This window comes from Phalacrocorax aristotelis, chromosome 1 (genome assembly GCF_949628215.1).
Source record: "Phalacrocorax aristotelis chromosome 1, bGulAri2.1, whole genome shotgun sequence".
NCBI lineage: Eukaryota > Metazoa > Chordata > Aves > Suliformes > Phalacrocoracidae > Phalacrocorax > Phalacrocorax aristotelis.
This window is the reverse complement of record NC_134276.1, coordinates 133,409,122-133,424,979: the sequence shown is the minus strand read 5'-3', so window position 1 is coordinate 133,424,979 and position 15,858 is coordinate 133,409,122. Positions and strand designations below refer to the sequence as shown.

The following is a 15,858-nucleotide window of genomic DNA, read 5'->3' as shown; positions in this document are numbered from 1 at the left end:
ATAAAGATATTACTGGCCTACTTGTAATCATTGCCTTGCATTCTATCTCCCCTCAAGTCAATCCCTATAATTATAATTTAACTCTCAGTTACACAGAAATGTGGCTTGTAGAAAAAGATGCAACTTTAATTCTATTTAACCAGAGATACCATGTGTAAGGAGCAAACAGCTAGGGAGACATAGGATGGACAAGAAAGTCTGGATGGGCTTCTAGCTGCTATTTGAAAATCGGTAGGAATACCCACATAGCAAAAGTACACTGGAAGACAGTTTCACATGGGAAGATGTGCAGAAGAGTAGTCTTGCACTTAGAGACTTCAGGCTCATAGAAAGGATGAAAGAAATTTAGTGGCTCATATACAGAAACTGTAAAACAGAATTAAAAGTACATGGCTTATTGTATTAACCCCTGAGAAAAGTGAAAGCCAGGGAAACCTTTTAAAGCACCTTCTTTAGAGCACAGATGGCAGAGTAAGTAATTGCACTGTCTAGCACATTTTCCGTGGACTTTTAGCAAACCCCCTGGCACCTAAATTAGATTACCTGGGCTCTCCAGAGCTCATCCCGTTCATGAGCCACTCTCCAGTGAGTGTCACCCATCATGGCAATTAACAAGTTGAGCATAAGAAGGGTGGCAATGATGGCGAAGGCAAAATATACCACACTGTACATAAAGGGCAGGTCCACATCATAGTTTGCAGGGCCGTCAATGATAGTGAGGAACAGTTCAAAGGTGGTGAACAAGGACATGGGATAGTTGTAGAACTGCCCGAGGTTTTCAGGGTTCTCTGTCTGGAAGATGATGTAAAAAGCTAGAGGAAAATAATGGGGGAAAAAAGAGAGAGAGTAATTAGCAACGAGAATCACATTCCAAGAGCAACAACAGGGTCCTATGAGAAATGCTGACAATACAAAGTGGTCTGGGAAGGAGCTGCATGTGCAATACCAGCATAACAAAGACAACTCCCTGACTAGAATCACAGGTATCCATTATAAAATGACTCAGAATTACTCTGATTATTTATTTGCTCTCAAAATAATGATATTTTCTTCCTCAAGGATATAATATAGCTATGTATGTTCACCTAATTTTCCAGAGACAAATATGATAAGTGCAGTATGTTTTTAAACCTTGACTTTCATATATGTGGAATTATCTGGATTGTTCTAATTTCTATTATCCTAGAAACACCAAGAATTGAAAACCAAATTAATGAGAACAGATATCAGTACTGTAAAGTGACCATGCTCAAAGAAATAGAAGCTATACATCATCACTACCTTTGCCAGCTAACTCAAAGGGCAACCTGAGAATAAAACAAAACCCACACACTTAATTCATACTAAAGAAGTTGACAGGGCTAACATAATGCTGTTTCCCTTTTGGAGACTCACCTGATGCAAAGCCTAGTATCACCACAGCCATGAGCCAGCAAAAGCGCATAAGATCTCCAAATATCATCTGTAGAGCAAAGACGGAGCTGCCATAAGGCCCAACTGTCCCACCAAGCCACAGTACAACCCTATGTAAACCATTTTCCAGATTTGAAGACTATGAGTGGACTAAAGGGAACTTCTGCCCTAAAGAGAGAATGTTAAAGTTCCAAACCTTCTGTGCAGAAAAGTACTTGTCCATTTGCCTCTAATGCTAGTTGTGAGGAAGGAAAATGTATTCTTTCAATTCTCCCTATCTGCAAAGGGGTGTCAGGATGTGTGCAACAAACCCATATTTTGTTGTGTCTTATACCTTCTGGATCATGATGGTAAAGGGTCCGAGCATCTGGAAGCCTCGTGCAAAGTACATGACGTTGCACCATCCTAGCACCAGGGCAAAGGACATGGGCACCACCTCACCAGTTGTGCTAGTGAGACGCATCACCATGGTTACTAGAATCATGCAAGCATATGTGATGCTGCAAAACAAAAGACAGTGAAAAAAAGCGCATTAAAGTAATATTACCATAATTTTTCTTTTCTTTTCAAAAATTCCAAGACAGACACATATAGCCACCAGTCCCATAGGCGGAGACCTCTCAGCACTATGAACTCTACCTGTCTACTCGCCTGGCTTCCTACACACCAGCTAAGCCAGTAAGAGAAGTAAATCAAGAGAAGGAATACTCTAAAAGAATTAATAAATTTAATCATCTGGCAAAAGTCAGCAGTGGGGAAAATGAGGAACAATGTATTTATTAGACTTTAAAAGTGGTGTACTTACACAATTATGTGAAAAGGCCCTCCTAGGATGGTCTGTCCAAAGTATTTTGCTGCTCCAACTCTAAGGATATCTGGGATCTAAGAAAGACATCCTTTAGGAGTCCTGACTTTAGGACTTAGATGGATTCCATTATACTGTTAAATGTCATGGTAACCACCAATATTCACAGGATCTTGGAGCCAGCTGCATCTGCTTTGTTTGCTGGTTCACAGTTTGATTCCTACATTACTTTAAAAACTGAATGATTGAGTCAGGTGGCCCCCTCTCTGGATGTGGCAGAGATTGCTGGAAAATCTAAGAACACTTGGGTAGATTGAGAGACGTTGGTATGTGGCACAGAGATGTTGCAGCAGAGCGCTGTGAACCTGAAGTTCATATACATTACTAATAGGAGACCAGACAAACAGCTGAATCTCAGAAGTGAAGACAACAAAGGCCTTCTTGGGGAATCAAAGGAGTTTGTTATAATTCAGACTCACTGTGTTAGTTGTAGTGTAGCCCCAGATTCCTGACCAAACACAGGAAAAAGGACCTGTCCTTCTGGAACATATATGAGCAAAGAGAAAACTGTTTACAAGCCCCATTTTACTTCACCCTGGCATGGTCATTTGAACTTTCTCATATAAAAATTTCAGTCTTCTATTCTATTTCATATTATAATAAAGTGGGGGATGTATTTGTTTTAATTTAAAGAACTTCTGAGGTTTTTTGGAGACTTCATGGCAAGGAGAACACCAGAACACGTCCACCTCAGAACTCTGGTTGCATAAGGCTCCTGTTATAAGCTCATACAGTCACTGATCTCAAATGAAATATAAACTTTTCTGTGTATGCACAGAAATCACTTCAGCCAGCACCCCTAAACACATGAGTATTTAGGGGTGCTAGGTGAAGAATCTCTAAGACTCTCACGCAGCAGCTGGGATTCAGCTGGACCCACAGATGGTGCTAATGGGAACTGTGGCATTACCCTGCAGATAGTATTTGATAGCATGGCCAGTCCTTCTAGTTGCTTCTCCCACACCTGGAGTTTTACTAGAATGTTGTCGCAATCTCTGTTTCATCCAATAGATACTGTTGACAGTGTTATTGCCTAGGCATATATCAAAGCACTTAGACTAAGCAAATAACCCCTACCAAGTTGTGAGCACAAAGTCATGTTTGTATAGTAAGTAAAATCTGTCTTGATTAAACTCAAGACTATATAGCTCACTGTTTCTCTTACCTCAAGTATCAAAATCACTACAGCTCCAATGATTGTGATCAGCTCCCCCACCAGCCTCAGCTCATCCTCATATGTCATATACGATTCCTGAAAAAAAAAAAAGAGTGAAAGGAAATTAAAATTAAATTTTAAAGGGAGTGAAAGGAAATTAAAGAAAAAGATGGGGGAAAAGAAGGCCCACTACTAGTGTAATAAACATGACTCGGCCTGACAAGGCCACAGGAACCAGCCCAGCCCCAGCAACAGAGAACAAAGCATACTCCATGTTCTTCACTGACAAAGGTCTGCTGGCAGAAAGAAAGAAGGAGGACAGCTGCAATAGCTGGCAACTGGGAAAGACTTGGGCTTTCCAGTTAAGCAGATTAGATTAGAACTGCCCGATGCTGTCTATGCAGCCCTGACTCCTATAGACACAGTACCTGCAGCATTTTCTGGACATAGATTGTATTGTCTCTGCTGCTTGTTTTGTTGCCTGTTCGCAGTTTCAGTGGTCGGTAGACACAGCACATAGTGAAGCAGACCATGTAGAGTATATAGAATAAAGCCAGGAAACAGAAATAGGGACGACCATACATATTCCACTTCAGGCTCACCAGCTCCTTCACAGGTGTTAGGTCCAAGATCTGGCGTGCCTGAGAAAGATAAGAAGGAAGGAGTTTATTGCCATAAGGACATTGTTTATAAGCATCATTCACACTGTTCCTGGGAGACTGTTAACAAACTATTCTCTCCTATTCTATTCAGCATTATGAAACTGAATTTATTTTGCAAAAATGGAATGCTCATGTGGGTTTGGATTTGTTCAGTTTGCCAGTCAAGAGCTTTGAAAATGAGTAGAAAATATATCCTGCAGAGAACAGCTTTTAGGTACCAATGGGAAGTGCAAGAGAAGCATGTTATTGTTCTCTGTGTAGGACTGAATGCATACAAACGTTTGAGACAGACCTCAGGCCTATGATCTAGGTCCATGAATGAAAATATATGAGGATACATTGCAGAAAATAAAATGTATTCTTCCTATTATTAGTAGTAATAATAATAAACTATATTAAGATATATACATATTAAAGGTGGGCTAACTTTACAGTATCAGAAATAAATAAATCCTGTGAACTCTAAGGATTCAAATACATACAAAACTACCTCAGTGAATGAATTGTCTTTTGCTATAACTGGAATAAATTTTGAAGACTATTTTGTGTTAAGCAAGGCAGCACAGTGTACTTCACAGCAGGCAGATACTCTTCTCTGTGCAAAATATACATCATTATTAGAACATACAATCATGTGCTGGTTTCAGCTGGGATAGAGTTAATTTTCTTCATAGTAGCTAGTATAAGGCTATATTTGGGATTTGTGCTGAAAACAGTGTTGATAATACAGGGATGTTTCCATTACTGCTGAGCAGTGCTTGCATAGAGTCAAGGCCTTTTCTGCTTCCCACACCAGCAAGTAGGCTGGGGGTGCACAAGAAGCTGGGAGAGGACACAGCTGGGGCAGATGACCCCAACTGACCAAAGGGATATTCCATACCATACAATGTCATGCTCAGCATACAAAGCTGAGGGAAGAAGAAGGAAAGGGGTCATGTTCAGAGTCATGGCATTTGTCTTCCCAAGTATCCATTACATGTGATGGAGCCCTGCTTTCCTGGAGATGGCTGAACACCTGCCTGCCCATGGGAAGTAGTGAAATAACTCCTTTTTTAGTTGGCTTGCATGCATGGCTTTTGCTTTGCCTATTAAACTTTCTTTATCTGCACCCATGAATTTTCTCACTTTTACCCTTCTGATTCTCTCCCCCATCCCACCACAGGGGAGTGAGCAAGCAGCTCTGTGGTGCTTAGGTGCCAGTTGGGGTTAAACCATGACAAATTGAAAATATGATCGTTTGGATTCTATTTTCAGCTACAGAAAAAAACAAAAAGCAACCTTGTGAAATTCACTCTATGTTTTTTGTCCAAATGGGAGTTCTGCATTTATACATGTGAGTTAACATTGGTTTCAGCAGCCAATTCTGTCAACTTCACTAGCATTTGTGGAAACTTAATCTCTAGGAAACGTATCAAAAGGTCCTTTAGAACATTAGCTCTTTTTGAAAAACTGACACTGATATTACCTTGATTTAGCAGGCAACTAAGAGGACTTTGGAAAGATTTCCAAAGTTCCTTTATTTTGGTCTAAATGCAGCCTGTTAATGGACTGGATTTTCAAAAGTTTTCACCATTCAGCTATAGTGATAAAAACTGCAGTATACCCGCAGTGAGATATATTGGGGGGGAAGGCTCTTTCAACTTAATTCCCCTAGATTATTTATATTATATTCAAAGTTTGAGTTGTCTTTTTAAAATCTCAGTGGTGCAGCTCAAATATATCTAGAAGGCCACATATGTTTCCAGGAATAAACAGAAGCTTCAGAGAGCATCTTGCATGATATGAAAAGTAGCACTGCTCTGTAAGCTGGGGCTCTGTTTCTGACAAAGATCTGCATGTATCCATACATACTGTGTAGCTGAGGAATTCTATAGAAAGAGAAAGCTTCATCAAAAGAAGTTAAGACCAAAGTTTTAGAAGTGACAAAGAGGGTCTATAAAAAGTAAGAGCAATGGAGTTATGAGCAATGGAGGGAAGAATCCTCTCCTATCATAGAGTTCCATTAAAAAAAACCAAGAAGAATTCAGAAATTTTCTTAAGTGTCTTCATGGTCTATCTGTTTGATTTGTACACATGTGTACAAAGGACAAAGAAAATACAGTGACATGATACGGGGAAAAAGAATTCAACATCTTTTCCTATGTTGAATGTTGCTAATCTATGCCTCTGAGTGAATCTACTGATTTGCTGCTGGGATAACTATAAAACTTGGAAAATCAATGTCACTCCACTCTTTTAAACTGTTTTCCTAGGGCAAGATGAAATTGTAGCTACATGAACTACCTAATAAATGCCATTACTTCTTCCTACAAACTTTGCTTCATCTATATCCTTAAGAGTATGCCTACTACAAGTAACCCCATAACATGACTTCAGGCACCTAAAGGAGGTGTGTTCACTAGTGATGTGGTATCCTAAGAGTTCTCTCCTTGTAGGCAATAGGGTCCTACAGACTGCCATACAGCTCACCTAAGATCTAAATTACCCTCTGGAGTTACTAAGTTACTTGCATTTCTCTGTCAACCACATGTAAAACTTAGTGAATCTGTATTCCTTAATTAAATACCTGGATGACAAAAATCAGATGGGACGAACCTAGGCCTAGTGCACTTCTTTAGCTTAATTTGTCCAATATGAGCACACGATATTTTGTGCAAAAAAGTAATCACTCTCGACCCACCCAAAACTAGATGCTTTGCTTAATAAACTAGTCTGTGAAGAAAAAATGAACCACATGGGAGAGATGTTAATTTTAGTATGTAATGCACTATTGGGATGTATTCAACACCGTAGTGACAGGAGCACTCTGTTGATATGAATTAAATGGAATAGAGACTATTAGGGTCTTTTCATACTGAGTTCTTCTGAAAAATTTGGCTGTGATTCCCTTGTGGTAATAAACTACAGAGTCCCACTGCAAAGTATGTCCACAGAAATAACAGGTGTTATTTTCAAAGTGGATGGATGATACTGACTTAGGTTGTCATAGCCTCCAAGATCTGCAGTAGTTGAAGAGCTAGAACTCTACTTTGGAATCAAATGGATTGCCTTGAAGTATTTTCAAAACAAAATTTTGTTTTTCATGCAGTTATAAGCCAGATTCTGTTAAAGTGAATGTAAAACGAAGATATTTTGTTTATTGCTGCCTGCAAGCCCAGAAAATCAGCATGGACCCTTTTTGTGTTTTTCTGTCATCTCATTATAACTGTTTAGGGTCCATTCCCAGTCTGGAAGAAATCAGTATAGCTGAACTGAAGCTGAAATTGTAATGGTTTCCTACAATTAAAGCATGAGCCTGTAGTCCTTTGTTTGTCTTCCCTATGTGGAAGAGTAATTTATATTGATGTAAGTAGAACATGTAAATACTCAAAGTCTAGAAACAATACTATGGCTGGTATATTTATGGAGGATCAAAGTTTGCTTCGTAGGTCAAGGGGCTTGATCTACTCCAGAGGTAGTCAAAAGCAGCTGGATTCATCGACTTTAAGACAGTCAGTGTTATATTATTTGCAGTTTCTCCACTTATAGAAAAGGGAATAATTTATTTGGCCATTCTCACAGAACATATGCAGAGTTCCCATGAGCAATAAGCTACTTTTCCAAGAATCCTTTCTCAGGTTGCCAACCCAGCGCCAAAACATTAACGAGGCCTTTTCTGGGAAATAAAGGCATATATACAATTGATTGGAAATTAGCCTTAGTTCTGATGGCATCTTGAGGGTAAAACAAAAGACTAGCAACTAAAACTTATCTGATAAACCTTTGAAATGTTTTTGTTGTGTGTGGGAACATAAAACTGAGGATGACAGAACATTCCTGTTAATACAGCAATACACATATTTTGTATCAGATAATTAGGATAAGAAAACTGGAACATTTTTCCAAATGAGATTAACACTTGTCTAAAGCTCCATGGCTTATGTAAAAATATTACATTTTAAGTTTCTGTGTTATTACCTGGGTGAAACTTAATTGAATCATCTATATCAAGCCTTCAGCTCTGCTAGAAGACTGATGCTTAGAGCAAAAGTAGGACAAACAGGGTGTACTTTACACCTTGCTTATGAAATTGATTCACACATTTTATTAAATACTTCTAGACCTACTCCCTATTGTAATGTTTAGGGGACCACTGCAATAAGCAAGAAGGAGATGTAAGTCAAAGTGGGTTACTTTAAAGGAAAACTTCTTATTACACACTAGATGCTTTCCTTCTTTTGCTTCTTTTGCTACACTGCCCGGTTTCCTCTAAGTCAGCCAAAGACAGGTTGCATGAAGTGCAAGGAATATGTATGTTTCAGTAAATGGGCATGACTCTTGAATGGCCTAAGAAATATCCTAAAGGATCAAAAGGAAGTGAGAGATAATGAACCTAGCTAGGTACCCTTAGGTGTTCTGTATTGTGTAGAATATGGAATTCTTTGCATAGGACAGTAAATTTCATTTTCAAAAGGATTATATATTTTTAGAAGCTTACTATAATCTTCCTGTAGCTTAGTTCCCTTCTATTTTGCCACTTTTCATCCACTTAAGGGTCAGAAAATATATCTTAGTACCTATTTGCATGTATCCTTAATACAAGAAGAACCTGCTTCTGACTGGGGCCTAAAGAGGCTACTCTAGTCCAATACTGGACTGGGAGGGTATGATAGGATGGGGTGACACACTGCATCCTTCTAGAGGAGACAGCAAACATTTTTGACCAAATATAACCAAATACAAAAAAGAATTTCTATTTATGCATACAAAAATTGCAATTACTCATATTTAAGAGCATTCTGGAAAATAAAAAAATCATTATATCTCATGGTCTTTGGGGACATATCCTCTGAAATTAGGAATCTAGGATCTGCATGCACTATGTGTTTTGGGAGAAGGCAGAGGCACAATATTCTTCTTTCTTTTAAGATTATGGTTTTGTCTGCTGGACAACTTCTAAAGTTGTTTTATTTTTTTGACATAGACTTCTTTTCCCTGAATTTCCATACGCAATGCCACACATAGAAATTTAGAGGATTTTAAATAAAAGCAAATGGAAGTTTCATAGACATCCTCCACATTATGGAAAGCTCTCCAGTAGCTGAAACTTTTGTAAGAGAAGTTTGACTAAAATATTGATAGATGGAAATAATACAAGATGGGTAGAATTACGCTAGTTAAAGTGTCTTCTTCTGATTCATTTCCTGTCCTGTTAAGATCATTTAAGGAGATGACAACTGATAAGGCCTTGAAAGTCTTAAGCAGATATGTCTAAGTTTATTCTACTATTTTTATCTTAGTGACCCCTTTACAAGTTTTTGAGCCTACAGCAGAGATAATTTGCCTACTTTGTTTTGAGTCATAACCTGGACAAGGAATGTCATTAAATGAAGGGAAGAATAATAATGAGTGGTTTTAAAATGCATTCTGGTTTAGGATTTTTGGACATAGTCACAGTCATGTCTTACAGGGACATTGTGAGAGTTAGTCTCACAGTTATAGAAAGCTGGTAAAGGAGAGAGAATCATTTACTGAATCACACAATGTAATTTCCTGTAGCTTGCCTATACTAAGTTCTTTCAATTTCAAGTCTGCAAGTTTTACACTTCAAAAGAAACTGTGTGTAAAGCATCAGACATAGCCAGATCATTGAAAAGCTGCTACGTTTCATGTATTCCCTGCAGCATATGGTACAAAGCCCACGCTCTACAAATAACATAAAAGAGCTTGAACCTTCAAACTTATTATTCTTCTTTTATAATTGACATGGTCTGCACATTAAAAAAACTGTGGTGCCCACAGTACCTCTCTCTTCTTGGTTGAGACAATGAGCTCAAGGAACGACTGATCTTCAGCCCAGGAGTCAATCTCTGTGAGATCATAGAGCACAGTGGTCAAGGGGCCAAAGGTCCAGAGACTGTGCTTCCGCTTCTGCATAAGGTACTGAAACATCTGAGGAGAAAAGGAAGGGGTGGAGGATATCAGAAGTTTTCCAGTATATAGTGTATTTGGAATGAAAATAAATAAGGTTGTTAAAACCCCTTAATTACAATGTATTTTCCTTGAACTTGGTAGTTGTTGTAGTTCTCCTATCTCTCGGGAACAATTATAGCAGGTTAAGAAGTGGAAGACCTTTTTCTGACTCCTATTTAATTATTAGCTCATGCTTGATGATGAGTGATTTTTATTCAAAATTCTAATCAAACTGCTAAAGTTGACACAGTTATACATTTTGACAATATATTTCATATGGAGTTGCATGTTGATTGGAAAAAAAATTCTTTTACACTATCCTACAATTTATATGGAAAGAGATGTGTCAAGGGAAATGATCCTGTCCTTTGTGGATCTACAGAAGAAACACTAACCATCTTCGTGTTTTTGTTAAGAGGAAGGATGAGAGTTTACATTAAATATTGAGTTCTTCACTATGAATAAATGTCTGTGGATACCCAAAGAAGTTTCCTGTGTGCCACCTTAGGGTAACAAAATCTAGACAACAAAGACAATAATTTCAGACAGATTTTTAAAAAATTACTTGTGGTGGCTCTTCCGTTAATACTTGTTTAACTCAGATGCTTCAAAAATTGGGTCAAAAGATCTGTTCTTTAAACACTCATTTCTTTCATTAGGATAAAGAGATTTCTTTTACAGGTTTTCTGGTCCTACATGAGACTTCTGGCAAAAAAAAAAGAAGGACGTGTTATGTATCTTCTACCCACTAAGAACATCCACAGACTCACTTGGTCTGGATGTTATTTCAAGTTCTCCATTTCTGAATAACTTCTTTTATATGGTGGCAACTGTGTCATTTAAACTCACCACAGTGTTGCCCTCAACTCCAGCCAGTTTGAACGGAGTAAGCCCCGCATTGTTAGGAATCAATTCAAGTGATCCTGGTCCCTCTTTGTTCCTGTCATAGGAAAGTATCAGGCTGTACATGTGGCAGGCAAACGTTTTATTAGGTTGGAGAACCAGGATGTGAAGAACAGTGTTACCTATGAAAGAAGCAGACCAGATAAAGTATATGGAATAGCCCAGCCCTGTGCAAAGACTGGCAATTGACTGATGTCATTAACTGGCTTTAATTCTCCTCATGTCCCTCATCCCACAGCTGTTTGTAATGAGTGAAAAATATGTGCATTGACAGATGACAGAGTCTGATTTAAAGTGTCCACATCCACTGTATGCAATTCACTAGGTCCCACAGCACATACCCAGATAATCTTGAGCTCTAATGTCAGCTCCATTTTCAATGAGCAACTGTACAATTTCCTCATTTCCCACACAGGCAGCAAATGATAAAACATGCTCTCCTGAAAAAAAAAGGAATGGGGAGAAACAACATTAAGACCACAGGAGGCAGGAGAGGCTGAAGCACACTGAGGGAAAGCTATCCATGCTATGGAGCCAGAGGTTATGAAAGGAAGAATTACTTCAGTTAACCTGTAAATTTCCTGCCCCACTTCTCATCCTACTCAGAAAGGAAAAGAAGACCTGCCAAACACAACACTAAAAGGAAGAGGTATTCTTTTCAGATTATCTTCATAAGAAGGTTGACAAGTAGGTTGCAGTATATGCTGCTAGGAAGAAATTAAATTATAATTCTTATGCAAGAATTATACAGGAGTCTCTGTTTATCTGGTTTAGATGAGGACTAAAGCAAGCCACCCTTATATTCCCCCAACACTCTGCTGGTTCCCTCCCATAGCAGCAATGGAAGAAGTTAAAGCTGTACCAAAATAGAGAAGATTCTGGGAGCTGCGCCTGAAGAAGTGCCCTGTGGCCTGTGCTGTGCAAGCATTGGCCCCTCTCTTGAGTAAAGCCTTCACCAAAGGGATGTTCTGGTTCACTGCTGCAATGTGGAGAGCTGTCTGCCCTGTAAGACACAGAAAGAAAAACTTTGCCTTCCAGGAAAGCAACTTCAGGCTGATTAGTAGCCTGCAGCTCACATTTCACTCATGGTAAATCTAAGTTTTTTAGAACTGCTTCCATACTGGCTATACAATTTAGCTTTGAACCTATCCCTGCTGTGTACAGAAGGCTGGACTACAGATTTTCCAGAGGTCTCATTCTATTTAAACCTTTTATGAATTCATGAAAACTAACTTTACAACCTGCCAAAAAACCCCAACAGGATGCACTTTCTAAATTTGTTCTGTGGGAAAACAAGACATGCCACACTCTTCCAGGAAGCACGCTGAAAGTTCTTGTCTCTCAGAAAGGACCATGCTTTCCTTCATGGGACATGAAGGCCAGGTCAAGACAAAGCTCCCAAAGAAGACTTGCTTTAATTCATCAAACTAGGTATCAGAGTTTTTAAACTCCCATCATTATTATTTTAGCTGTTTCAGGATCCTCTCTGGCATTTCTGTGCAGTCAGTCAGAACCATTCTTTGAAAACCTGGCTCGGAGTCTAGACTCAAAAGCAGTGGCCACATTTGTTTTTAATCCCTATTCTTTGTCAACCAAGGACCATTTTTTCTCCTTTCAGAGGAAATCAGGTAGGTATCCTCTTTGTTACACATGACTATGGCAGAAAGCAAACTGTGCATATCCTTGCAACCCCACTATAGCCAACAGGCCCACCTGTGTTAAGGGGTTGTCAATTACGCATTTGCATTTTTGCACATGTATATGCTTGGGTTTAATATAACTCCACCTTGCACAAATGGTCAGGAGCCATTTGTATGTTGGTTTTGCTATGTAACGGTTTAGCAATATATTGAACCAGAAGCAGTATAAATCACTTTCCTAAATGCACAGGTAGTACTTCCTCCCTTCCCCTGCAGAGAATCCTGCCCATCCTCATTCCCTGAGATGTTACCTTCATAGAGCTCTGATGTCACTGTCTCATTGACAAGCTCAGGAGCTGCTTCCATCAGAGTCACTGCGGCCTCTACGTTATCATACAAGGCAGCAACATGAAGGGCGGTCTCCCCCACTGCACCTAAAAACAGTAGGAGAAGCATGTGAGTCATCTAGACATTCAGCTACATGGGCCAAAAGCAGAAATGGATTTATCTGGGTGGAGAATTATCGCCGTGCTAGGTTCTCCCTTGAGTACTGCCAGGTGCCACCTCACCATATGACATGGTAACAGTCACATTACCGCACAGTGTCTGCCTTTCACCCCATCAAAATCTGAAAGCTGAACAGAGACTTCAGGTGTTTGTAAGTGACAGCAGACTTAGGCATAAAGTGAATGAGCACATAGCCCTTCCACCGACCACCTTCCACAGTAAACCACCTCCCTTGGTGCCTTTAGAAAAAAAATCCCATTCAAGCTGTAAACCTCTGATCTTCACCATTCCTTTAGGGTTTGATGAGTTCTCCAACTTAGAAAGCTCACTTTGTTACAAAGCTGCTGACATACAGTTAAGTAGTTAAGTTTGCTATCACAAATGTTTTAGCAAATTAACAAACATACTACTCTACTCACTGGAGCAGTCTCTTGCCTTCCACAGAAAACCATTTGTCACAAATAATCAAGTTACCTCTCTGATAGATATCACATGATCCATCAGTGAGAAGTTTCCTAATGGCTGGGAGGTTGTTCTCTTTGGCAGCCTGGAGGAGTGGGGATTCCCATATCCTGTAGTCAAGAAAAGTGGTTGATAAGAAACACAAACACATAGTACCTCTCTCCAGAGCTAGCATGGTCTTTGCTTGAGACAGTATGTATCTTCAACATTTTCTCTGAAAGATCAATAATGCACACCTACCACCTGAGGTATTTTTTGAATGCAAAAAAAAAAACAAACCGAAGAACCGTCAAAACCAGACAAATGCAGTGCTAAAAACCCAGGTAGTTCACCGCCTCTTGACTTACTGATGCTTAAACATATGGTAGCAGCAAAGGGAAGGATAGGAGAAATGAATAACCAAAATGTTTCTGCTTTACATAGCCCACATTTTGAGGCACAAAAGATAGCAAATGGTGGGTCACTTGATAACCCTCCTGCCAGTAGATTAGTTATCTCAGGAGCCAGAAATAAGCCAGCAATTTTTTTACACAGCACAATAAATTAAAAAAGGGTCAGCATCTGAATTACTTCTATAATGGATGGAAAAGAAAAAATGCAAGCAAGAATTCCCCTGTGTCATAGCAATACTTTCCATGTCATAAAAGAATGAGCTCTGAAATGTAGTTCCTTATCATACAAAGTTATGTGGAAAAATTTGAAAGCTATACTACTTCTTCTTCTGATGCAGAGAAAATTGAGGAAATTGTTGAGAACTGAAATGTATGCCTGTCCTGAGAGGGAGCATGCCATCGAACATGTTCCAGACTGAATGGTTCACTTATAGTTGAAGAATGCCCTTGGGTCTTCCATGAGACTCTGGGTTATTTCAGTAGATCCTTTGGGGCTGATGAAGAATTTACAAGTACGGTCACCAAACTTCACGACAGCAAGGTACTTTGATGCAAACAGCAGGTCAAGGGAGGTGATACACACACACACTCAGCTCTGATAAGGCCATATCAGGAGTCCTAGGATCCTCAGTACAAAAGACACATGGACCTACGCGCGAGAGGTCAGCAAAGGGCAACAAAGATAATTATGGGACTGGAGCATCTGTCATATGAGGAAAGGCTGAGAGAGCTGGAACTGTTGAGCCTGGAGAAGAGAAGGTTCAGGTAGGGTTCTTATCAATGTGTATAAGTACCTGAAGGGAGGGTGCAGAGCTACCTGCAATGCCTGTTTGCTCAGCACCCAAATAAGCTTTGCCAATATTAAAAATAATGAGTTGGCCAAAAATCACAAAAAAATAGAACAAAATATACTAATTTGGGGTAAAAAATTCTGTTATCCTTGAATATTTTAATATTATTCTTATAATTCATAAAAAGTTTTTGGGGTGGGGTTGTTTGATTCTCGGTTTTATACAGATAAAGAATTCTAAGTAGCCCAAGTTCAGGAGCTAAAGATTTAAGGGGAAGAAAGACCCTCAAACCCAAAGAAATAGCCTACATCTCATGAATTTCCAGTATGAAATAGAATGAGATTCCTCTCTCCAAATAAGATAAGTTCAGTTTTAGATCTCTGTTTAGAGCCAAATTTTGCATTTTTATCTCACATGTGCTTTTGTGTAGTACAGACATTTAATTTGTTCTCAGTTATCTAGCGTGGCTCTGGTCAAGCTGTAATGTGTGGTGTGGAATAAATCTAAGGAACACAGTAGAACAAGGACAAATTCAAGCTAATATTAACAAGGAGAATGTCAGCCCTCATTTTCCTATCAACACTAGTCTGTCCTTTTACTACAATCCAACAACTACCAATAGACTGAATGACTGGATGACTGGATTTGTGAGACTAACCTCACACACACACAAAAAAAAAAAAAAACATGTGAGGCAAATATATTAGTCTTACCATATACCTGGAGATATATTGAATGCTTTCTCCTTGTGATGTCCCTGATTTATTCCTTGTATTCTGGTATTATTTAGTTACAAGATTTTGCAGATTCAGTTTATAGGACAAATACTATATAAAGTAGTAGGTGTTTTGCATTAAGTGATGACACTGATGTTAGAACACAATATCTATGAATATAACTCTATTATAAGCCACAAGAAATCCCACATCACAGAAAGAGAGTATAAATGGCTCATTACACAAAATGTTTTCTAAGAACTTGTGCTTATTATGTATAGGATAATTTAACAATGAAACCATAGGAAAATAGGTAACAAATTCTGTGCCTTACAGAAATATATATTTCTTGCTTTAAAATATTCTTTTATGAACAATAGAATCTTGAAGAAAAAAAAA

At 38.9% G+C, this 15,858-nt stretch overlaps 2 protein-coding genes across 2 annotated transcripts in view; one reads left to right on the top strand and one right to left on the bottom strand.

Annotated features, from left to right (window-relative positions):
* The window catches only part of LOC142064168 (ephrin type-B receptor 5), a 315,634-nt gene that overhangs the window by 139,123 nt on the left and 160,653 nt on the right, over positions 1-15,858 (top strand). The gene's annotated exons all lie outside the window — the stretch shown is intronic.
* Positions 1-15,858, bottom strand: part of LOC142064139 (transient receptor potential cation channel subfamily V member 6-like) — a 31,495-nt gene that overhangs the window by 6,673 nt on the left and 8,964 nt on the right. Inside the window, exons 2-13 of the mRNA XM_075108758.1 lie at positions 13,573-13,670; positions 12,903-13,025; positions 11,814-11,954; positions 11,293-11,391; positions 10,898-11,073; positions 9,881-10,027; positions 3,863-4,075; positions 3,444-3,530; positions 2,219-2,295; positions 1,748-1,913; positions 1,396-1,462; positions 544-812 (exon numbers count right to left, since the gene is read on the bottom strand). Of these exons, the coding sequence (XP_074964859.1) occupies positions 544-812; positions 1,396-1,462; positions 1,748-1,913; positions 2,219-2,295; positions 3,444-3,530; positions 3,863-4,075; positions 9,881-10,027; positions 10,898-11,073; positions 11,293-11,391; positions 11,814-11,954; positions 12,903-13,025; positions 13,573-13,670 (1,663 nt within the window). The remainder of the gene's footprint in view (positions 1-543; positions 813-1,395; positions 1,463-1,747; positions 1,914-2,218; positions 2,296-3,443; positions 3,531-3,862; positions 4,076-9,880; positions 10,028-10,897; positions 11,074-11,292; positions 11,392-11,813; positions 11,955-12,902; positions 13,026-13,572; positions 13,671-15,858) is intronic.